Raw genomic sequence first — 26,099 nt, forward strand, 5'->3', positions numbered from 1 at the left:
GTTCTCCTGAAATTTCAGCTGTCATCATCAAGTTTGTTGGGTTATAAAAACAACCCTAGATTTTTATTTCAGAATAAGTGTTGAAAATTAATTCCAGAAGTGAAAAAATTATTGCTATGCTCTGTCCCAAAAAAAGGTGAATCCAGTAAATCGACATTTGAACCACATTATAAGCAGGAAGTCGATAAAAAAAATGTCTTTTCTGAATCAAAAATCTATAGAAGGTTTTGTATTTTAGTAGTAGAAGGCTGGATTTTCCAATTTTTTCCAATTATATATATATAAATATATATATATATATATAAATATATATATATATAATTGGAAAAAATATATATAATATATATATATATATATATATATATATATAATATAATAATATATATATACAGATGCTTTCATTGCAAAACGATCCACCCTTAATTACTTTCTTAAAAAAAAAAAAGATATATAGGGGGACGTTTAATTATGCATTTAGTTCTGTCAATCACCTCCTCACCTCCAGCTAACCTCACTTTAATAATATGTCAAATGGCTACCCCATAGTGTGATACATTATTTTAAAGGACATTCATTATGCTATCAATGGTTATAGAAAAAAATTAAATTGATTGACCAAGAAGCAATTAAAGTTTAAATCGGTAGGGTAGAAAAACAAATTTAATTAGTTTAACAAAATTATTTTATTAAATGTTTAAAATGCGCGCCGTTATTAGCAAGACAATAAAAAAGCCTATTTTCAAACTCCTTACGAACATTGGCAAGGGTCTGCCCGCTAATTTCTCTGCATTCTTGAAATATTCTATTTTTTAAATTTTCAATACTCTCAGGTAGGGTTTTATAAACTTTGCTTTTTAAGTAGCCCCAAAGAAAAAAGTCTAGTGGGGTTAGGTCCGGAGACCGCGCAGGCCATTCGATTGCACGACATCTGCCAATCCACTTTTCTCGAAAATTTTCATCAAGCCACTCGAACTATCAAAGTGTAGTGCGCGGGAGCTCCATCCTGCTGAAAATGTATATTATTTTTATTCGATAATATAGCACCATGTTGATCAACTTGATTTTCCATAGATTGGATGATGGAAGGGTTTATTGCATTTTCGAAAAAGGTTTAAATAAATTTCACCAGTTAAATTTTCTTTCAAAAAAAATGGCCCGTTTATTTCATTCCTATAAATTCCCACCCAAACATTAATTTTTTGGGGATATTGGGTATGGCCTTTCCGAAAAACATGCGTATTTTCATTATCCCAGTATCTACAGTTATGATTCACCATATGTATTCACCAGGCCATTTAAAAAAAAGGTCGATTCGTCACTGAAGCAAATGTTCTTCAATAAATGGGGATCGTCGTCAATTCGCTGGCACATCACTTCACAAAATTGAATTCTCCTATCAAAATCATCTTCTCCGAGATCATGAAGAATATGAATTTTATAAGAAAAGAACTTTTTTTTTAAACTTTATGTACGGTTAATTAACCAGTGGAAATATTTGTTAGTTTTGCGGCCTTTGGTATAGACAAAGTTGGATCCATAGCAAATTGTCCTAGTACTTCAACTTGGCATGCTTCATCGACAAGTCTATTTTCATATTTTTTCTTATTGCAAATCGATCCCGTCTCTTCAAATTTTCGTATCTTTTGTATATCTCTTGATACCTTTCATTAAATGCTCTCGCGGTTCTGCGAGCACTCTGATCTTGAGCTCCATAAAGGAAAATTATTTCTATTCTTTCGGCTAGCCTATACACCATTTTATTAACTCACTGTTTTAACTAAAATTGAAAAATTGCACACGTCAAACTGACAGTTTTAACAATAATAAATCGCCTGCTTTTTAAACGCCTTAAAAATGTAAGTATTGCAGTATTTTTTTGTACCTATTAGGTAGGTTTCGCAAAAAATATAAGTGAAATAAATACACATACAAAGTTATAAGACTGCAAAGATTTTTGCAAAAAATTTGAAGACACTCTTTTTTCTCGCAAATAACGGTACACATTCTTTACTTAAAAAATAAATAATTTGCTTGAACTAAATGTACTGTTTGTTACCACACATTTTAACTTCTATATTGCTTGTATTTTTTTTTGATGATCTATTATAAAAAATGTAAGAATTTTAAAATGATGTAGGTACCACACTAAAAGTATTCATTTAAAATACCAAAGTTTGGCGTAAATAAAATATTCATTATTTCTAGACATTTTTACTAACTATTTGCTTACACATTTACCGATTTAATTTTTTTTGGTACAGTTGGTCAACCAGCCATATTTAATAATTAATATTCATAAAAAGGTATAACTAGAACTAGAGATCACAAAGCCAGAATATTCCAGCTATGAACCCAACATTCAAATCTTTATGCGAAATATTGGTGCGACATTAGAGACTATATCTTTTTTTTATTCCGATTCTCCCCTTTTTTATTTAATATTTTTAACAAGAAAACGAAATAAATATATACCGGACCAAAGCGCCATACATCATTTGGGTCTTCCTTATGGACTTCCGGCCCTAAAGTCAAGTTTACATTGCGCCCAGGAATTATTGCTCACTTGGCTATTAGCAAACAATGCAAGTTAAATTGCGCGTTTTTGTTTGGTTAGTGGTTGTTGGCACGCATCACAGTCGCACCCGTGGGAACGCTCAGTTTTTATAGAGACCACCCTTAAATTCATGTATATAGGGGGTAGCACGGGGTATAGGGTGAGTCAAATGTTATAGTCTATGGTTTTTCTTAATTTGTTGTTTTTTTTTCTTTATGCGGTATAAATTAAGTTGGAAAAATTGTTATCCGAGAACAGTTACTTGGAAAGAATTGTAGAATGCTCTCTATCAATTTGTAATTGAGTTAAAGTAATATCCTAAATAGTTTGGAAAAAAATTAACGTATTTAATTTTTTCAAAAAAATTCAATTCTAGAGAGGTTCTCTGTGTAAACTACTATATATATTTTTACTGTAGGATAAAATAATTAAAATGAAAATATATTGACCTATTTCCCTTCCTCGCGGCTCACTTACGCCTATTCCCATGTCTCTCCGTCCCACGATTACGACTTCTAATCTACAAATCTTCAATTAGGGATTACAATAACGATTCTGGATGACATGACATCTAAATCGTAACACGACATGGAATCGTTTACAAAGCATACGTTTCCAGCCATTTAACGAATTAGGGCATGATCCGTACACTATTAAGATCTCCCTTTGTAAGGGACACCGCCCTTGCTGGTGTACAATGAGTTTTCAACCCTAGAGTTAAGGAAATTAATGATAGTTTTTATACAGGGTGTTTCTTTAATATTGCGACAATATTCAGCGCCGTGTTCCTTGCACGAAATCAAGCAAAAAAGTGTCTATAAACATATCAATAAATAATAAATAATAAATAAATAAGTGCGTCTTTATTTTATACTCGGCAAAGTGCTTTACCGAGCATGCAAAAGGAAAATTAAATAAAATTCTTACTATTACCAAAGGCTAACTAAGGAAATAGAGGTTCACAAAAATACAGATATAATATAATATAATTATAATAATATAATTATACACAATTACCTTACATTAATATTTTGACAGTAAATAATTTTTAAATTTTTGCTTAAATAAGTTACAGGACAAGTTGACAAAAACATTTTGCATCTCACTATTAAATAATATGGGGATAACATTGCGAAAGAGCGCTGAAAAAGAGTAGTTCTATGACGAGGTATATTGAGTAAATTATTGTGGCGTGTCTGACGGTTATGAGTGCTGGAGAGAAATGTGAGCTTTTCATATAAGTACTTGGGCTTCCTTGTCTCAAAAAACTTACCAAATGAAGCTTAAGCCTATCTTGCATATTTAGCCAGTTTGATAAGCTCAACTTGTGACTTACATGGTCTCTATTTGTAAGGGAAAATGTGAAACGAATACAAGAATTTTGTATTCTTTGTAGCCTGGCTTTAGACTAGACATCATACACAACATTTGCGTACGAACAGTGGCAAATGACCAATGACTCAGAAAGTTGTTTTTTAAGGATAATATTTAATATGCCTTTATTTTTATACAGATTTTTGCATGAAATAATAAACCTTTGAACAAATTTGCTTACATGGGTTTTAAACCTTAAATTATGATCAAAAATAACGCCAAGATTTTTATATTCAAGAACACTAGAATTAAAGTATTGTTTATATAAAGTTGCATATTTTGTCGAGTCTTTGTCTGGACCAAAAAACATCACAGCTGATTTGGATGGATTAGGTTTTAACCCATTATTGTGAGAATATGTGTAAATAGATTCGAGACATTCATTTATAATTATAGCGGTGTCATTGATTTCATTTTTATTAAAGCTTATACGCAATTGTGTATCGTCTGCATACCGTTGTATATTACAATTTCTTATATACCTATCCATTTCAAATGTATATATTAAAAACAATAACGGGCATAATATGGATCCCTGAGGCACTTTTCTAATCACAGAAAGTGAATCAGACATTTTCCCGTCAACGAGTACCCGCTGTGTTCTATCTGAAAGATTCAGTTCCTGAAAATACCTAATGCACCTTCTGAAAATCCGTAATAATGTAATTTTGCACATAAAAGCCAGTGGTTTAGTGTATCGAATGCTTTACTATAGTCCAAAAATATTAAGCTAGATGTTTTACCACTATCGGCTGCATAAATCATGTCATCTAGCATTTTAAATAATAATAAGCCTTTATTTCAAACAGGCAACTTGCCCAATAACAGGAAACAGTTGCAAAACAATGAAAAATATAGTTTAAAGAAAAAAAAAATAAAACAAACCTAAAAGAATGAAAAGAAAAGAAAAAAAAGTAAAGTCACAATTTCAAAAGTTATATAAAAAATTAGAACAAATAACTATTAATATGATATAAAAACCCAATTATAAAAGTTTAACAAGATAATCACATATTCAACAAAATTAAATTAACTAAAATATACCTACTAACTTAAACACATGGGTCTTAATCCCAAGAGTAATGATCCACCAATATATCGACAATCACATGAACCGGAGAGAAATTTATATCACACATGTGACATATCCGATTAAATATAGCGCATATTGTATATAGCGGCGATTTCAACAGGATGTTAGTATGAGACCTTGGCAGAAAGAATGATGTCTAGCATTAAGCCTAGACAACATGAAACGTACACCAGAAAGAAGTACAGGACTATCAATGAATCCATTCAGTAACCCATGCAGGAATTTTACAGAGAAGATCATTCGTCTGAGATGTAATGGATGTAGATTGAAGCGTTCCAATAGTTGCCGTCGTTGCCGATGATCAAACCCTCTAACTGGATATATGCCATCCTGCCTAAAGGCCAAAAATTTAGCAAATCTACGCTGAACAGATTCAAGGAGACCAACATGATTCTGATAGAGCGGGTTCCATATAATGCAGTCAAACTCCAGTTTTGATCTCACAAAGCAACAGAAAAGCAGTCTTAATGTAGATTCCAAAGTAAAACTCTGAGAACTTCTAATTATGAACCCAAGCCTTCTCAGGGCTGACTTGACTATGTTGTTAAAGTGTGGAACGAATGTAAATTCAGAGTCAAAGGTGATACCAAGATCAGTAATTTGCTCTAATCTACTCAAAATACTATCATTAATAAAGTAATTAAAATTTAAGGGTGTTTTTGATCTAGAGTAATTGACCACACTACATTTAGCCGCATTCAAGCCTAACCTGTTAACAGCGCACGATACCTCTAATGTATTTAGGCAGTTCTGAAGAAAAAAAACAATCCTCCAAACCATATACATTTAAATATAGCTTCAAATCATCGGCAAAAGACAGCCTATGACAAGTGAGGGACTCAATCAAGTCATTTATAAAAAAAACTAAACAGGAGTGGACCTAAGTTCGAGCCTGAAAAACCGTACTGAGTTAATTTATGCAGCAAAATATAGTGATCTATCCGATCAAAGACTTTTTGGAAGTCGGTATAAATAACATCGACTTGAGTATTAACATCAAGTGATTCACAGATGTGGCTAGACAGACAGGATAAGTTAGTACCACAAGATCGCCCGCTAAAAAATCCATGCTGGTCTACAGAGATGAGTTCTTTTGCGTGACTAAATAGCGACCGGTTCAGGATAATTTCGAAAATTTTTGAGAAGTTACAAAGTAATGAGATTGGCCTGTAGTTCACGATTTGATCAGATTCCCCAGCTTTTAAAATAAATATTATTTTAGCAGTCTTCCAAATTTCAGAAATCTGTTCTGTTGATTTAAGTCACATTAAGTTGAAAATGTAGGTCAACGGATCAGCCAGGACACCAATGCAATCTTTAACCAAGAAGCTAGGTACACCGTCTACATCATCAACGTTGGAAATGTCAAAGTAAGGCACATTATCAGACGTCGACAAATGGTTAATGAAAATTGATTGTATAAATGCCTCACCAAAGAACAGTGCAAAAGCATCAACTATGTCTTGTGGGTCTTTAATTACCACGTCATCGGGTAGCCTCAACATACCAGGAATCCTGGTGCCAGCCTTCTTAGAACCAATAAAATTCCAAAAGCTAGATGGGTCCAAAGAAATATTCCTTTCGGTGTTTGATATATATAACTTTTATTAATTGCGTATTTGTAGTTTGATAAGGCGTCTAAGAGAATGGAATTTATTTTGAAAGAATGGAGAATTGTACATTTAAAAGTCGTTGAAAGCCTTTTCTCTCCTATAAATGTTCTTAATCAATTCTCGAAAATAATAATTTGGAAATCTTTTTTTACGTTGCTGCTTAAGAAGAATGTGTGCGGCAAATATGCTATTTAATATATCATATAGGGCTTCACATGCATCATTAACGTTAGAGGATAAATACACAGTAGACCAGTTATCTTCAAGGATCGAGTCACAAAGGAGATGGAAGTTGGCCTTTCTAAAGTTAAAAGAATGAGATAAGTTTTTATTAAGCTGAAAATTATGAACACGTTGGCCTGAGACAGTAAAATCAATTTCCAGTGCAGGGTGATGCAAATCCTCCAAGACACTACGAGAAACAGTACAGATGAAGTTAGATAAAACAAGATCCAATAGTCTGTTATTATAGTTTAGGATGTGATTACGCTGAACAAGATTAAAAGTGTTAGCAAAATTATTCACAACAATAGACTTTTGACTAACATGATTACCTGTAGGTGAGTTAATAGAGAAATCAGACACGTTAAAATCGCCCACTATTATTACATTATGGTTTCGCTTTGATATTAAAAGTGTAAACTGATCCAGAAATTGCTCGAATTACAGATATGATAGATGGTGGGATGTACAAGACAATCATGTAAAATATCTGTAACTTAATAGTAAATTTACAGCCAACAACATCGATAGAGGGCGCAATACTGTTGCAAAAATCAGACAAACTAATTTTTTCAGACACAATGTTTTTAGAAACTCCACAGAGAACTCCGCCACCACGTGTGGCATTAACGGATTCAAATTTTCGGTCCGACCGATAAACATCATAAGTCTTTGTAAATATTTCACCACTAGATATCTCTGGCCTCGGTGATGCATATGGTGTGAAAATCCTGAGCAATGGCATCAAAGTCTCGTTTTTAGTGTTAAGACCACACACATTTTGACAAAAACAAGTTAAGTGGGCATCACTAGCATGTGAAAATAAAGGCGAATCTAGTTTTTTGCTACAATTCTGGGTGAACCATTGATGTATGTTATATAAAGATTATTTTCTCCTTCCTCTTTGCGTCGCTTTAACTCCGATTTGGCTGCCTTAAGCTCATTGCGCTGCCCAGGCGTCATGTCCGTCTCGATGAAGAATTTACCAACAGTCTTCAATTTGTTCTTCAAAACAAGCCTAACATCATCTGTACTACCAAGGACCATCCTAACAGCCTGACGCCCGTTACGATTCGGCTTCCCAAATTTACTTAACAGCCAGCACATTGACGGTAGTTTCGCACAAGTCAGTCAGCAGCTTCTTAGTCTGGACAACATCAGCTCTGTCTTCTTTCGAATGAAAGTTAAAAATTATAATGTTGTTGGCCCTTTTCTGGCGCTCAAGCAGCTCACTTAGGATAGCTTCGTCGATTGGCGCCGGCGTGACACTCATGCTAGGAGCTGAGCTAGTACTGAGGCCGTGCTATTGTTCTTTCGAAATCCTGACTGAGCCTCCGGTAGTAAATAATTTTGTAGCAAGTATTCTAGTACCTGCGAATAAATCATTTTCTCAAACAGTTTTGATACAACCAGCAGCAAACTAATATATGTCCTAAACTTAGATTTTTACTATACAGGGTGGTAAAGTTGGATGAAAAAAACTTACTTTTTTCAATAACCCGATTCGATTTTTGATATCCCTGTAGATGTTTTATGAAAATTTGGACGCAGTTTCTTAACATCCATAGCGTTTTACCTATGACAATTTAAAGTTTTATATTCGCCATTGGCATTCGTGCGGGCTTTGAACTAAATTTTGTTTTTAAAGAAAAGGGTGCGCAGTAAAAAAGTAGTAGTAAAAACTAGTGAGTTTTTCTTGTAATAAAGAATATTTTTGAATTCTTTATTTCTTTTAGAGCAATTGAGAGATAGGTAAAAACATTTTAACTACCTAATTACCTAAACTGAATTAGAATCTGGTATTTTTTAAATTTTTATTTAAGAGCTTGAAGAGAATGGCTCAATACATCCAAGCAGTTCAGAAAATTAAAAAAAAAGAATATTTCAACTGCCCCAATAAAGAACAAAGAAAATATTCCAGGCTCTTAAAAAATCATTAATTTTAAATTTTATTTCTTAAACTGAATCAGAATATACGTATTAGTTTTTTTAAATTTTTGTTGGTTTTCTATTTGTTATTCAACTACCTGGAAGAACTACTTAATTTTTTTTAATATTACACAGCCAAAAAAAAGAAAACATTTCGTTCAAGCAGTTGAGAAAATGAAAAAAATAAATTATTTCAACTGCTTATAGAAGTACAACAAATTTAAGCTGGTTCGTCTATATGATGGAATAATATTTATAGCTAATATACATAGGGGGCAAAGCTTGCGTAATTTTTTTGGTTAACATAAAGTTTTAGCAAACAAATAAAATCTAAGGAAAAACAAAAAAAAGTCCTAAAGAAATGAACGCGTCAAAAAAATTTGTAATTTTTTTCACTAATGGCACACATAAAAAATGGTTATACGATTTTTTCCCTTATTATATTTTATATATATTTTTTTCTTATTGGTAATCTAATTTAAAATATTTTATATATTAATTAAAAAAAGAAAGTGGTTAATTAGTTCCGAATTTCTTAAGTTAACATCGTGCCAACATAATAATTTTAGTTAAAAGGCGAACATCATGCAACATTTTCACTGATATATTACTTACGTTCTAAACGGTGAAATATAAATATAATTTTTTTCTTTTTAGGACTTAATTTAGAAAAGTCTCTTCACACGCAATCAGCTACGCAGAAGTCCTATAATAGCTTATCAGAAACCCTAAGTAGGAGTAAATGTGGTAAGTTTAAGTTAAATTTAGACCTAGAATCATACTTGCATACATACTCTGGACAATTTACTAATGAATTCCTTAGAACCTCATAAGAGCCACCCATGTAACCTAACCTTAGTTAGATGTACAATCACTTAAATCTATTAATTACAGAAATCTATTTTACTCTGTCTTTAAAAGAGAACTCTGCTTTACCCACGAACATATTAAAATCAATGGCCTCTGTGGCATAAAGCGCCCTACGCCTGTACGATCCCTTATGGATTTCTTCCCGGTTCAAATGTGAAACATTATTGGTTATCGATGTTTAGTGTGAGAAGGGATCCTAAAGATGGCAGCACTATAAAATATGGTAGAAAGTAAATTTGTAATTACAAGAATGGCTATTAATAGGTTATAAGTGAAAGTTAAATTACGAAAAGTTCTCAGTTTTCTCTCCTTAATATGTTGATGTTAAATTTTGATCTACATAGTAATTAATTGTAAAAAACTGGAAAAAGTAGGAAGCACTGGAAAAATTAAAATTTAGAAAATAGGGTTTCTTATAATGACGTCTCAACTTAACATAAATACTGAACATAAAAAATGTTATACTTAAAATGACCTTCTAGTTTATAGTGCTGTCTAAACTAGCTACTTTATACTTGATAGTATTTAAAAAAATATATTTACATATATATAACGTAGTTAGTAATAAATTTTACGTTATAGGATTAAAACGAGGTGACAAATAAACCTAATTAGTAAAAGTAAATAACCATGAAAAACAAATCAAAAGCCAACATAATGATATTTCCACATCTATATTAGCGATGCCGCCACCAAATACCTCGAAAGAACCGCGTTATTTCCTGAATTAAGCGGGAGTTTCTCTTTCTCCAGATGGAATCGTATTCCAATTTATCCATTGACGTAGAAAATTTACTCATTCTCTAAATTATAAGAATTGTGCTTATCTAATGGCTTCTAATTTTTTGTAAGTTAAAAACTTAAGAAAGGAAAGATGATAACATGAAATTTTTGTTAAAAATAACACAATAACTGCAGACTCAAATCTCAACAAATATCTCGAATTATTTGCAAGTTCAAATTTCACAAATTGCGACAGCACAACTGAAATGACTATGACGCAAATTTACTTAAATTGATAAATCGTTTATATATAATAATGGTCAAAGCAGCAAGCCCTTAATAGGGGCTCTGCATATTATAGACAAATGATGCTTCTTGGAGGGCCTAAGGATCAACCTCAAGAGTCACTTGTGCACTTTGGGCCCGCAGGAGATCAAACCTCTTCTCACATACGGGGCTATCAGTTGGTTTCCTATATGGAGATAACAACAATTCAAACTCAAATGGATAGAGCCAACAGAAGCGCTTAAGGCTCTGTTGAGCATTTCGCCCTTGGATTTTGTGGTTCAGTTCAAGACAATAAAAACTGCCCATCGGCTACAGGAATATCCTCGCCTATATATCTATTCTCTAACTATATGGCACCTCATAGTGTGAATTGCAAGGGTTTTGTGACCGGCCAAATCAAAAGACATTTTAACGAAATAATCAACATCTAAGGGTCCACTTATAAATATATACTATAAATCCACTTATTAAGATAATATTATTATTTACTTTATTTATTGTAATTTTAAGAAGTTTTGGGGAAAAAAGTACTTATGCTGATCAGAGCAGAACAGTACGTACGGTACAATTAGCGGAAAATATTTTAGATGCTGTAGCTGATATTGCTTCAACGAGCACTCGTAAACTAGCCGCTCAGTTTCAAACACCAAAAACAATAATACATAAAGTACTTCGAGAACAGCTGTTATACCCATATCATTTACAAAAACTCCATGAACTAACTACTGAAAATTCTCCTCGTAAAATATAGTTCGCGAACTAGCTATTAAATCAGCAGCGAACTAATTGAAACTTTATTAGCATTATTCTTTTTATCGATGAAGCAAGGTTTACCAAAAATGATATTATGAATATACCCGAATCATAATCCGAATGTATGGGCTGATAAAACTCCTCATGCGGCTGTTGTTTCTCATCATCAACATCAGTTCCAATCAATTAATATCTAGGCACGAATCATTGGTATTTGATTGAACAATTCGTATTACCGCTACGATTGAATGGACAACTTTATTTGGAGTTTCTTCAGAATAATCTTCTGCATTTAATATAATTTGATATAATTTAATATAATTTGCCACTTGAGATACGCCGAAACTGTATTTTATGTAGGATGGAGCCCCACTTCATTTCAGCGTTGCTGTAAGGAACCACTTGGATAAGGTTTTTCCAAACTGTTGGATAGGTAAAGGAGGATACATTGCCTGGCTTTCTCGATTAGATCTCCCAATCTAACGCCATTGGATTTTTACCTATGGGGTCCGGTCACCTCAAAACTTGGTGTATTTCGTTCAACAATTTCGTTCCGGTATCTTTCTAAGAACGTTACTAAATCAAGTTACTAAATTTAGTTACTTGTATGGTGTAAACAACTTGATTTAGTACTTGCGCAAATACCTAATTTTGTAATATGTTTAGTCAAGTAAATAGAACCAATTCCTATTTACTTTCCTAGTTGTCTCCCCCACCTTTGCTTTCTAGAAACTAAACCGCCGACTAAACTAGTGTAGACAGGTTTTTTAGCCGAGTTCATAAGTACAGACTGCGACGTTTATTTTTCTTTTATTTGTGGCGTGTTTTAAAAATGTCTCGTTGGAGTGAAGAAACAACAATAAAATTTGTAGAAGAGTATCGAGAAAAGCGATGCTTATGGTACAAGTGCTACCATTTACAAAAATAAACAAGCTCGGGACTCGGCGTATAAGGAAATTGAGGAGATCATAGGGATAAAAGGATGGGAGTGCCTGAAATCAAAAACAAAATACTTACGGGCGTTGAGGTCAACTTATTCTCAAGAAAAAAAGAAAATAAGGGACTCTATGAAGTCAGGAACAGGATCGGAGGATATTTATGTCCCCAGTGTAAAATGGTTTAAGGAAATGGACACATTTTTACGTAACTTAGAGGATAATAAGAGGCATACGCAGGATAATTTCAATGTAAGTGTATTGTAGTAGTGTTCATATTATAAGTAATTAATCCGATATACGTGTTTGCCCGTCCCGTAACCCGTAAGTATCAATTTGTTTATATAACACCCTATAAAAAAATAATAGAAAATCATTTCTTAAAACTCTCTTATTATAAGGAAAACACGTATACCGAACAATAATTTCCATATTATATTATTTATATTAACTTCGCCCATAAAGTACTGGCAGAGTCGATCTCGTAGTTCTCTTGCACATCTTGAAGAATGATTACCTCCTAAGGTTCTTATTGACGGCAAGGCAGTATTAGTTTCATTTCTCCACGAACCTAGTCTAACCTGACCGCTTTCTATATCTTCTTCATCTAACGATCCACTTGGTGTGTAAGTGTTATGAGAAGTGATTCGCAAATAATTGTGTATTGCGCAACAGGCCTTAATAATTTTGTCCACAGTTTCTGGTAAGCATGCCATAGGCTTTTCAAAAATGCAAAATCTGCTTAGCAGAATTCCGAAAGCATTTTCCATTATTCGTCTTGCCCGCGAAAGGCGGTAATTGAATATTTTATGATTTTCCGGAAGTGCTACTTTTGAATACGTTTTCAGTGCAAATGCATCGTCACCTACAATGAAACCACCATGTGGTAATAAACCATTCTCTAGGGCTTCAAATAGAGACGATTGTTGGAAAACTCCACCATCGGATTGTCTTCTAGGACATCCAACATTTATATAGGAAAAACAATAGTTGTCATCTACCAGAGCTAACAAAATAATGCTGTTAGTACCCTTATAATTAAAGAATTCACTGCCACAATTTGCCGGTGCATGAAGTGTCACATGTTTCCCATCAATCGCACCGTAACATTTGGGGAAATTCCACTTCAAACGAAATCCCTTCTCAATAACGTTCCATTCTTCTTGGGACTCCGGCACCTAAAATAATATGTAATTTACTGCTGGTTGTATTATCAGTATTACCTACAAGTATTTGACTTTGGCTAATACGGTACAAATATTTTTTTCTGTTTCAGATACAATGCGAAGAAGAAGTTAATGATCAAAAACGAGAAAATGAAGAAGAAATAATGGCTGCAAGAAACGAAACGTCTCAGGAAGTACCTACTGCAGAAAAAAAGTAGAACTACGTCAAAATTGAGGCAAGTTACTGCAGTAGTTAACGACCTAAAAAAATAAGCGAAATTATGACACATGAATCTGCCAATGAGCATAAATACCTAGCTTTTGGTCGCAGTGTTGCTGCACAATTAATGACGTTAACTCCTCTTTTCGCCATATAAGCACAGGAACGCATTCAGTCTGTTCTGACAAGTTTTAAACAAGACCTCCAGGCCCAGAGTAACCAGTACGACACATTTTCATACGCCTCATTTTCCATCTATACACCACTGCAGTCCCCTACATATTCCGACATGCATTCTTCGCATAGCGATGGATCCACAAATATAACTCGTGCAGAATCAGTTGCCGATGATATCGTACGATCACAGATAATAGCAAAAGCTTTTTCCAACATTTAACATGTTTTGTTCATCAACAACTTTTTCGTAATAAAATTAATTAAAAATAATACCTTTATATATTCTTTCAGACTTTCATAAATAGCATCACACACCTCGGGTATAAATTTGGAGATTGCAGGTGTTGACACACGAAATAACCTCTGCAAAGTTCTATAACTATTTCCTGTGGCTAAATAAGATAATGTGATTTCCAATTTTATTCTAGTTGGAATAGCTGATCTCATTACAGTGTTCTTTTTCGTAATTTGAGGAGCAATTTGAACCAACAATATATCAAAATGTTCTTTAGACATCCTCAGCCAATTTGTATATTCTGGTACGTCTTCAGCTGCTAATTCTCTTAATAAAGTAGATGAAGCACCATATATTTCTCTTCGACTCAGCCATTTTCTCACCCAACAACGTTTCTTTTTGGTTTTGTTCATTTCTTCTGCAAGTATTTCGGATAACTCGCCACATACTTTTAAAATACAATTCCGCACTGTTGCACGCGTAACTTTTCCGGCCATGTTTTATTAACACTAAACAACTAAACAACAAATCATGTAAACGCTCACAAAAACAAAAGGACTAAATTTTAGCTACTTGATTTAGTAACTTGCTTTAGCTACTTGACATGTGTAAATTCGGCTTTAAGCTATTTATATCTATTATTTCAGAGTCTTTATCAAAAGGGGTGTGAAAAATGTAAGCATTATAATGTACAACCTAGTCCGTCCCTGGTAAAATAAACAAGGTAAATGTATTTTATGAATTCCGTCTTAAGAGGTCCTTAGTGTTGTTCACGTAAAATGTTTATTAAATTATACCAAGTACTTTAAAAGTTATTCAAGAAAAACCTATTTCCAGCGGCGTCTTTAAGGGGCCGTATCTCTGTAGAAATGGCCTATAGGAGAGTTCCGTATTATTTTTTGTTTTTCTACCTGAATCCGAGACATTTCCCACATTTTCCTATACATCATCTATACGGGGGATGATGACTTTTAGTTTCCATTTCCACAGGTTGAATACTCCTAAAAAAATTTCTGATGCATAACTGAAATCATCACACTCTATATTTCTTTAAAACGGCCAACCTGTTTCCACATCATTTCTAAATGTACAGGTAAAGACTAAGAAAAGAAAATTAATGAATATTTATAAAATCCTACAAAAATGTACTAAGTAATATTCCGAATGTATATCTTCTTACTAAAATAGCAGTAAATTTTCTTTCAAATGCAAAATTATCATAATTTATATTTTTTCCTTTAAACCTGTTTAATTCTTTTATTTCCCGTAATTAACGTTTTTCTTCCAGGCAACTAAAGTAATTTCCATTTTTTTTCAGATGTAAAGAGATATTTTTACGTAATTTAGGAGTATTTTGCACTCATTTGGAGCAATTTTTAAGATTTTTCAAAAAACTATTTTACTACCTATAAGGGAATTCAGGGAACTTTTCCAAAACCTTTGAGCCGTTTATTATTTTACACCAGAACTTAGCGGTATTTTTATGGTTATCGGACAATGTAAGGATCTGGACCCACTTAAAGCTATTTTTCATTTCTTTTAGGAATGCCTATAACAAAAATTAAGTTTTGTTTTAGGCCTTTAATAGCAATTTAACTTTTTCCATTTTGAATCATTTTAAGACTTGGAATTAAATTAAATTTTTCCATATTTTTAGAGTCATTTATTATTTTCCACAAGAATTTAGTGGTATTTTCATGCTTACAAGACAATTTATTTACTTTGCGCCAATTTAAAGCTATTTGTTAATTTCTCTCATGCTTTTCTTACCATCAAGGCAATATTTTCAAGAAGTCATACCTATAATAGATATTAAGTTTTTTTTTTTGGACATCTGAATTAATTTATTTTAGCTTTAGGCATTTTTCAGTCATTTTGCGTTTTGAATACCTCGAAATGGAATTTAGCGAATTTTTCTGAAACTTTGGAGCCCTCTGATATTTTGTGCAACGTTCTGTTATGCTTCCAAAACAATTCAATTATTTTGCACCATTTAAAGATATTTTGTTATTTCTTCCAGAATTAATTAAGCTATTTTTCTTTTCTCAAGCATTTGGGTTCATTTTCATTTTTCCTAGGACAAAAATCTTGTTCTAAGCATTTGTCAATTTAACTCTTTTTCAAATCATATTCAGATATTTAGATTTTTAAAACCTCTAAGAAAATTTGAGAATTTTTGCAAGGCAATTTTACTACTTTGCACTCATGGACCAAATAAGAAAAAAAGATAATTTTTTCCCACTAAAGTCATTTTGATGCCTCTAAGATATTTTAAATTTTTGCCAAACATCCAGAGCTAGATCCTAATTTCCTCCAGCTATTTTTGGTCTCTCTTCTAGATAGTCTTCCTATCCATTTGCATCAAATTTGGCAAATACTTGGTAACCTGATCTCTACGTCACTGTGCGAGATAGAAATTCCCGCACATCAGATTATCCCGGACGGTGGTGGGGGACGCTATCCGGGTTTAATTTAAAATTAATATAGCACAGGCGGAGAATTCCGGAAATGAGCTTTAGGAGCCTCGGGGGCCTACATGTTGGCCGAGGGATGGCGGGGAGCCGGGGCAAAAAGGGGCGTTAAGCAAAACGAAAAAGCTTATTTAAGGAGTTTTTTAGCTTTTTGTTTTTCAGCAAAAGTTTAAGGCGATTGAAGCAACCATATGAGATTTTTAAAATGATAAGAGCCAACACGAGTTATCACTTAACTTTGAGGTTAAACATTGTCAAGTGAATCATTCGATCAGTCCGTCACATAATTAAATTATAATTTTTCTAATGATTAGGCCTGAATTATCAATACTACTCCCCGATGAATGACATAAAGGAACCCTTTTAACTTATCATCATCATTAAAATCTGGAACAAGTCCCAACAAATCACTTATCCGCAATACAAAAGGCAGCTAAAACCAAACCGCAATTGTCAGTCACTTCACACGCATGTCGCTAGAGGCGCCACTTATCCAGTGTGAGAGCCTAATGATAATGAATAGTCCCTGATTGGCAATGTAGCGTCTCGCTCGTACCCCTTAGGATTAGCAACCTTTCTTTGTCTGAAAAGGTGTCTTTTTGTCAGGGCGTTCTATACATTTTGCCAGCCAGAATTCTCTGTATAAATTGGAATATTTTGAAAAAAATAATTCCCGCTAATGAAAACGAAACAAATCCGATAAAAATCGCTGTCGTTCACGCTACAGGGTATACCAGTCGAAATACAAAAGGGTCAAGCTTTACCCACGTTATGGCACGTGGCTGTAGGGCCACCCTATACGGTCACGTGGCCAAGCCACTCGAGCGCGACACCGGCAGAGCGATTCTTATTCACATTTTGCACTCGAGTGGTCGGGCTATGTTGCTCTATTATATAGAGCGACCTGCGCTATAGGAAACTGTATACGATACAGTAACTTAGAAAATCAGACAGGGTTGGAGTAATGGATTTATTGGGAGTTGACTCTTTTTGGCAAACCGTTTAAGGAACTTTAGCAAAAATGCTCGATTTCTTTTTGTTTTTATCACACTTAATTTCGTAGCTTTAATCTCAATCAGTTTTTGGTGGTAAATGAAGTTATAGGCGGCAAATAAACTACAGTAAAGAAGAAAAATTAGAATAAAAAAGCAACCCTGAATTAATTTTTTTTATTATATATTAATTAACGGTGGTTTAAAGGAATTATTTATTTTTTAGGTTTCTCAGTGGATTCTCAGTGGAAACAGTAGATGTTCCATCAGCAACCGCCAGAATTGCTTGGCCACATCTATTTTCTTACATAATTATACTTAACCTCAGATGATGCGCCTTATTTCATTCTTATTTTGGAATTTCCTGGGTTTTAAAATAACTCAAAATGGAAAGAAACTAAATTGGTATAAATGCTTGAAAAAAGCTTATTTTTACTTGAGGCTTTAAAATGGTTAAAGGCTTGAGTGTTCATGTTGAATGTTGAGGCTTTGTGTTGAAGTAGCGTCAAATTTCTGTAAAAAATAAAAAAATATGAACTTAAATGAGTGCAAAATACCTACTTTGAAAACACGCTTTAATAATAATTATGCCAAAAATAAATGAAAAAAGTAATTTTTTCGAATTTTTTGGTTTATTCTTTTAGTTACCTCCCCAATCATCTAAAAATGTCATTTCTCTATAGTGGTGGTTCTAGAACTTGTTGAAACGAGGAAAGAAAAATCAGAGCTTACCTTGAGTAGACTAGAATAAACATTGGCTGCTTTGGATTGAGCGCAACATCTACACAGGGGGCACTATATGTACATACCTTACTTTGTTGATAAACATGCTTAGTATTCCATGTTACCAGTGATTACTCAATTTTAACAGAAGAAAATAAAGTAATATAATAAATTTGACAACTGCGCTCATTTTTTACTTTTGGATGGTGCAGGTGCTCCTTTCGTAAAGTCTTGCTATTAAAAGGATGTTTTGAGTGGTTTCAGTGCGTTTTTTTAATTAATATTAATAACTCCCTTTTTGCTGAAAAATGATAAAGTCTGAAGTAGGTCACATATATTGGGAAAAAGGAAATTTAAATCGTTCCTTTCACAGACGAGTTAGGTAACTAAACTAAAGTATACCTAAATCGGTTTATAGCGGGTATAAACCTCGAAAAACTAATAAACTATATTATACTGGACAAACTTATATATATATTAACTATTAAAAGTTTAATTTCCAAAGAATGTGAATTAAACTTTTCTGTAATATATAATAAATATTCAAGCGGATTTGAAATGGTTTCAAACCTCTACAAACGAAAGTTTTTTTATTAAAACTTTTCCTTATAGTCGTTAGGAGTTATAGCCCTTTATATTTTTTAACGTCTAACAATTCAATAATTTTCTACCAAAAACGTTTGTAGAGTTTTGCAAACATCTCAAATGCGTTAAGATATTTATTATATATTATTGAAAAAAGATGAATTCAAATCCTTTGGGAGCATTTTTCCTTAACATTCGACTTTTTAAGGAATTTTCACGAGAAAACTTTAGTCTGTAGAAGTTTATAACTTTATATGTGGTATAAATCGATTTAGTTATTGATTGTTAATATCTGTACAAAAAATTATTAAAATTTCTTGGGAATTTCAGGAGATACGGGCATTATGTCGAATAAATAACAGCGGGCGCGGACTATAAATAGGTTCCTGGCAAAAGACATATGCTGCGTGCTAGATTTTGGTCGCTGGATATCGATCGGATGCTAGCTTCACACATATGAAAAAATATCTAGGAAAAAAAGACAAAGTGGCAACATCGAATACTTGCATTATAAACATAGAGTTATTTTATGTTGCCAAGTTGCTTTTTTTTCATTACTCTTAAAGTATAAACATTTATTAGTCAGCAATATATTAGTATACATAGCAAGTATACATATTATTAGTCAGCAAATAATTGAAACTTTTAAAGAGTACATTTCTTACCTGTTACAAAATAGAACACATTAAAAAAATATGCTGTGGATTAAGAAAAATATATATTGAATGAAAAATTCAAAGGTCGATTTAACATCATTGTCTGAGATATGGTGAACTCAAACAACCTCGCCTATGGTTTGCAGCTGGGTTTATTCTAGGCGTTCAATGTTTAAGGTGCTTAGATAAATAAAAATACAATCGTTTATTTTCTCAATCTCTAACCTCCTCATTTTCTCCCGTAAATCCGACGTTATTTTGTAATTTTGTAAGGCAGTGGGCAGCCAATGAGGCTATTATGAAAATAGGTCTACCCAGATATTTAAACCTAGCTCACGTGAGTGCTGGGCACTCCAGAATAACGTGGTCTGCAGTTTTATCATCTTTCTAACAGCATCGGCGGCATTTCGGGTTGTCTGCAATTCTATAGTGTGAAGATGGCTTCTTAAATACCAGTGTCTGATTAGAATACCTGTCACCTCCCGAATGCCGCGACTCCTTAAGCACAGTAGTTGTCTGGTAAGACAGGCAAAGACCTGAAAGGTGCTTTCGTCTATCTCCGGCGGTTTTACTTATACAGCATATACTTCACTGATGCAACAGCTACACTTTTGGCTATAGTCCTAGATAAGTAGAGGGTATAGTGTAGGTTCGGGCTCTACTGGCCTTCTCCCAGCGCAATTCCCCGCAAATCCCAGTCTAGCAAGAGAGTCTGCTTCCTCATTTTCAGCTTAGCCTTAGTGGCCAGGTACCCAGACAAACTGAATCATGCGGTTCACCTTCACCAGTTTCTCCAGAATCTTTATGCGTTGCAATACGAGTGTGCAGCTTACCTTTTCGGTCGTAATAGCCTTAATGGCAGCCCTACTGCCTGAGCCAATTAATACGACTGTATTGCTGTATCCGCAGTTTAGGATTTTCTGTGCGCATTTCAATACAGCGAAGAATTTAGCGTGGAAGACAGTAGCGTGCTTTCCCAGTGAACTATCAGTAGGTCTGATAGTTCTTCAGTCCTGCCACCCCTTTCTGTCTGCGACATAACTCACAAAACTTGCAGTCCACTGTCTCAGGTGCCATGTAGTATCTGCCCATCAGAAGGAGCAAATATTCCTGTACGGCCTGTGATCAAATTTCAGTCTGACCACCCTGTAGTTCACATGTAGACATGCAGTCCTCATTGCATCAAACTGTACGCCAAGATCCAGAAAGGAAAGACGGATTCGCATGAAAGGTTGTTGCCCGTTATGCTTAGACCTGCAAGGCGTTAACCGCTATCCAGTTGAGCTCCAATTTTTTCCAAATACACAATCAGCCTCTCCATCGACTGCAGAAACCTGCTGAGGCTTCTTGGTGGATACGATTTAGAGTCTGTGTAGTTCTTTTTTTTGCGTGTTTGTTTGTTTGTTTGTCTTATAAAATTATGTTTTTAACAAAATTTGAAAAAATTTGAAAAAATAATTTTATCACCATTTTTTACGTTTGATAGATATCAGAATGACAAATATATGTAAATAGCGCATTTAATTGTTTAATCATCTCTTATTTCGTAAAATCTATGATTTTTTTTCTGAAAATTTGCAAGGAATTTTTTTTGCCTTTTATTCGAATCAATTTTACAATTACCTAAACAATTAAATGAAACAATCAAGTGAAGGACTGTCAGCAACGTCTTTTATTTATGAAAGATCAAGATTGATCCGGAAGACTACTAGTTATTGATGTTCTATAATTCAAGTTAACCGCAAGCTTGACCGTCCTGGCACAGGTATTCTGTATCCTTTTTAAACAAGAAAAATTAGACAAGAGACGTAAACAACATTTGTAAAATCGAAATAAACAAAAGAAATCCTTCATATAAAATTAAGGCTTAGATTACGAGCAACATCTGTCAGCAACAGAGCTTGGTTGCTAATGATTGAATTTTAACCCGCTCTCTTAGTTACTTTTGCCCGAAAAGCATGGCCCTAGAGTTAATAAGTCCTAATTTTTGAACGTCACTATTGAGTTTGTCTAGAGCAATTGCTAAATATGATTGTTTAAATGATAAATCAAGCTGAGGGTCATCAGAATAAAAATGTGCTTTACAATGGTCACCGCGTGACATAATATACAGAAAGAACATTAGAGTATATGGGTAACTATATGGATTCCTGAGGTCCCCGTTCTTCAATAAAAGTTGGATAGAGTTGGTACTTTGATAGCAAACATATTTGTAGTCCTATGGTTGGAACCTTTGGTGTGATGCTCACATTACGAGACAGTTTTACCACTAATCAAAACTCTTTATTTTTAATTTCGACACAGGTTTCTCTAACGATGTTAGCATCTTCGGGAAAAGATTAAAACTAAACTAAGACTACTTACGAATCTCCATTTTCTTCATCTTTCATCTCTAATTTAAGTATATTGGTATCTATTCTTCAAATATCTCTTTATTGGTCCTATGAAACTATCTCTGAAGTCAATATATTTTAAAGTTGCAATTTATAAATTGTAGTTAAGTCTATGGAACGCTTTTGTATAATCAAGGAGACCAAGTAGATAAAGTTAGATTTCCCTTTTCATTAACAGAGATTATGCCGTAGCCGATAACAAAGCTATTGAGTGGCTATAGATACTCAATATACATCTGTCTTTACCTAACTACAATTAATCTTCTTGAAGACCTTAAAACAGATTGACAAAATGTTAATGGAATGTAAGTTCTTAAAATCACTGGGTTTTTTTCTGGCATATTGGTAAGACTTTTGTAATTTTCCAGGGCTTAGGAAATGCGCCTCACTTTAAAGATTGATAATGTGTGTCAAATAAATTATGATCGGTGGACAGCATTTTAAGGGTTAATTCGTCATCTCCACTAGCTAAATTAGAATTTACATATACTGTTACTTCTTCTAAAGAACTAAATTCAAAAGTAAGAGATGTTTTATTAAGTTGTTACATGGTTGATTCGATCGTTTCACTTAGGCTGCTATAATTGTTAAATTATTTTGTAGCCTAAGTAAAAGTCAGAGTTGCACAAACTATCTAGTAAGTAGTTCGACTGTTTCCAAGTAATACCAATCAATCTATTACGAGTACATTTTCGCAGTGCTTTAAAATACGTCCTGAGTTAGATTATTCGTTTTTTTTAATGTGTCTAGTACTATAAAATAATAGATCATGGCCTAGGTAGCTTCCTGCTAACTGAGTAGGTTTTTGGAGCATATTTCTTAGCATAGCTTTATGAGTTCTTTGTTAAAATTTTCCCTTATCATCAATAGTTTAAATGTCATATTATCTCTAAAGAAAATTTTGTTAAGATCACTTATATTTTTATGTTGTTGGCTGAGTAAAGATTTCAACAACACTTAACGCTAATTTAATTAATGCATGATCTAACGGGATGTTTGTGTTAATTTTCAATGTCACAATCTACAACATTTAGCTTTTGAGTGATTAAAACGAAATCTAGAAGTGAATTACGATCTAGTATTTGTTTTATATTTGCTTATTCTCCCTATTTTTTGCACCAAATAGCCTATTTCAGATGAGGATCCATAATAATTTCACAATTAATTTCAAATAATTCCAAACAGAATTATTTTTTTGCATGTGGTTATTTAAACCACAAATTATAATATAACAGTGTACAATATTTCTACATAAAAACCACTTCAATGCACACCCTTTCGGCTAATTTTTGGCCCCTGCCCTGCACCCCAATCATTAATGTTGTGATTGAACGTTGATAAATGGTAATGGCCAGATATTTAATGGTTTGTTGTCCTGAAAGGCCCATTTGAAGTGACTAAAGTAAAAGATATGCGTGAGAAAATATTTAGGATGTTTTTCTGAATAATATGTCCCATAAAACCGAGATTTTTTTAATGAAAATAATAACCAATCTTCTGATTGTAGTATCATTTTAAAATTGTCATTCTATCTATCTGGAAATGTCTAGATTTCAGAAAAAACTCCTCTTAAGTTCCTCTTGAGAGTCTTAAAAGCCATAAATAATGTAAGAGACTTTTACTGGGTTTTCGGCCTTGTAGTCCCTATAAAAGGCTCATCCTCAAGAAAGCCCTATTTTACACAGTTCCATTATTCTCCAGCTAGAGCGTACCTTGTGTATTCTCTACGTGAAGCGTTAAAATTGGCGTGTTCTGGCGCCCAACTTCTCCCGAAAGATGCGAAATGGATAATAATAGCAATTTTCGAGAAGAATGTGTTCCATAAGGATAAGGACCTGGATTAACGTTACATATCTGGGGAAAAATTATGCTTTATGCCGTATCTGTTATCTCGGTTTTTTGAGTAATTTCATTCATTTCTTTGTATGCTCAGAAATGATTGCTGTTTCGTTGTTTTTTAATGGGCTGACATTATGTTTTAATGTGCTTAGCACGTGATTATAATGTTATATGAGTTTTATGTTAAAAAATGCGCATAAGAGTATTAAGGATTTTTTTGTTTGAAGTTAATTAACTCTCCCTTCTGATATTGCCACGCTTTTTCTAAAGAACTTGGAGCTAGTTCTTCCAAATTTAGGGAAAAAATGGCTGGCGAAAAAAGTTAAATCCAGCTAAGAAATAAAATCTGTAAAAGCTCTAACTGCCTAAAAAGACTTTAAGATGTATTGTATTAAAAATTAATTTAGAGTATTTTTTTTAAAGTTATTTAAATTTCATTTTTTTTTCAACAATTTAAAACATTTACATAAAAAAGCCGGTAAAAAAATCTGTTAAATTAGACTGTAGAGTTTTTACAAATACATTAATGTATTTATTAAATTAATGTAGAAAGTAGAACTTAAAAAAAAGATTATTGTGTTTTTATTTAAAGTTGAGTTTATACGTTGGTACAAAAAATCCTCCAGACTAGGCTCTTTAGATGAAGCAAATTAGATATATATATATAGCAAAATAGATATATCCTATATATATAATATATAGGACGATTTATAGCCTGCAATACCGTTTAGAAACAATTTTATGGAATTATTAGGTAATTCTCATTAAATTTTTTCTGAGATATTGAAGGTTATAAATTCTAATAATAAAGCGATTTAATTATCACAATCAAAGAATTTTGTTGTAATAATACAAGTTTTTTATTATAATAAACGAGCAGTTCGATTGCCATAATCAAAGTTTTTGTTAATGGTGATTAATCAATTTTATACCTACAATATATCTATTCGATTATAGTAATCAATTTACAAAAATATCTGTTAGCTCCAATTAGACCACTTTCATTACAACAATTAGATTATTCTTTAACCGTTAACAAAGTTTTTTCTCGGTGTGCCTTATGTATATAGATGTTTGCCGATATTTTATGCAATATTGTAATTATGTAATATTTGATTTTTGTATGCTCGGTTAAGCAAACAGCCATGGCTGCCCTTCGCCGAGCCTAATAAAAAGACGTTTATTATTATTATTATTATTATATACAATTTTTTATTGATGTTTCGTGTTTTGCGTCAATGCGGTATGGACTCAGAGGTCTGGCTCTTCCGTGGTTTGGGTCTTATTTGCATACTAGAACGCAGAGTGTTTCTGTGGATGGTACCCTTTCAAGGGAGCAGCTTGTGACTCATGGTGTTCCTCAGGGTTCAGTTCTTGGGCCACTTCTATTCCTCATTTATATTAATGACATGGCCAATCTTAGGATCTCAGGTAAATTCATTCAGTTTGCGGATGATTTAACAATTTTATGGCATGACACGAGTGCGATGAATCTAAATACCACAGTTAACAGAGATATTGTTGAAATCAAGAAATGGTGTGATTCCAACAAACTGTGTTTAAATATTTCAAAAAATAGTGTTATGAATTTTAAATGCAATTTAAATAATCTGTTTTTGGAGAATCATATTCTAAACAACTTAGACGCAAATAAATTTTTAGGTTTATTTATTGATAATAAACTAAAATTTGAGGGCCATATCACGCAATTGTGTAGAAAAATATCAGCAAATTGTTATGCTCTTAAAGTGATCGCAGGAGAGGTTGATTTTGACATGGCGAGAAATGTTTGTTTTTCTTTAATTGAGTCCCATTTAAGGTATGGTTTGTGTTTCTGGGGTGCATGCACACATTACTTATTTAATAGTGTTTTTGTTTTGCAAAAGAGAGCGATCCGACGTCTGTGTAATGTGAGTATGAGAGAGTCTTGCAAACAGCTATTTATCACTCATAAAATCCTAACCCTTCCTGCCTTATTTATATTGAAATCTGTTTGCCTCATTCATAAGAAATTTAGAAATGTGAACACAACTAATAGGCATGAATATAGCAGTCGGCGAGCTAATGATGTGCTCTTGCCTATCCCTACAAGTTCACTGATCAAAAGAACTTTTATATTTGATGGTAAAAAACTCTTTAATCATCTTCCTGCAGATTTGAAAGGTACAGGTAGCTGGAAACTTTTTAGAAAACGTGTTAAAAAACTCTTAGTTGCAAAGGGCTATTATGAAATAACTGAATTTTTGTCGGATAGATTTTAGTCATTTTTACCTTTTCCTTGCAGGACA

At 33.2% G+C, this 26,099-nt stretch overlaps 1 protein-coding gene across 3 annotated transcripts in view; it reads left to right on the forward strand.

Moving 5' to 3' along the window:
- The window catches only part of LOC126749639 (DNA-binding protein D-ETS-3), a 179,338-nt gene that overhangs the window by 68,825 nt on the left and 84,414 nt on the right, over nt 1-26,099 (forward strand). For all 3 annotated transcript variants that reach the window (XM_050459462.1, XM_050459359.1, XM_050459419.1), the window contains exon 4: nt 9,443-9,532. In XM_050459462.1, coding sequence (XP_050315419.1) covers nt 9,443-9,532 — 90 coding nt within the window. The remainder of the gene's footprint in view (nt 1-9,442; nt 9,533-26,099) is intronic.

The sequence above is a fragment of the Anthonomus grandis genome, chromosome 1, assembly GCF_022605725.1.
Source record: "Anthonomus grandis grandis chromosome 1, icAntGran1.3, whole genome shotgun sequence".
NCBI lineage: Eukaryota > Metazoa > Arthropoda > Insecta > Coleoptera > Curculionidae > Anthonomus > Anthonomus grandis.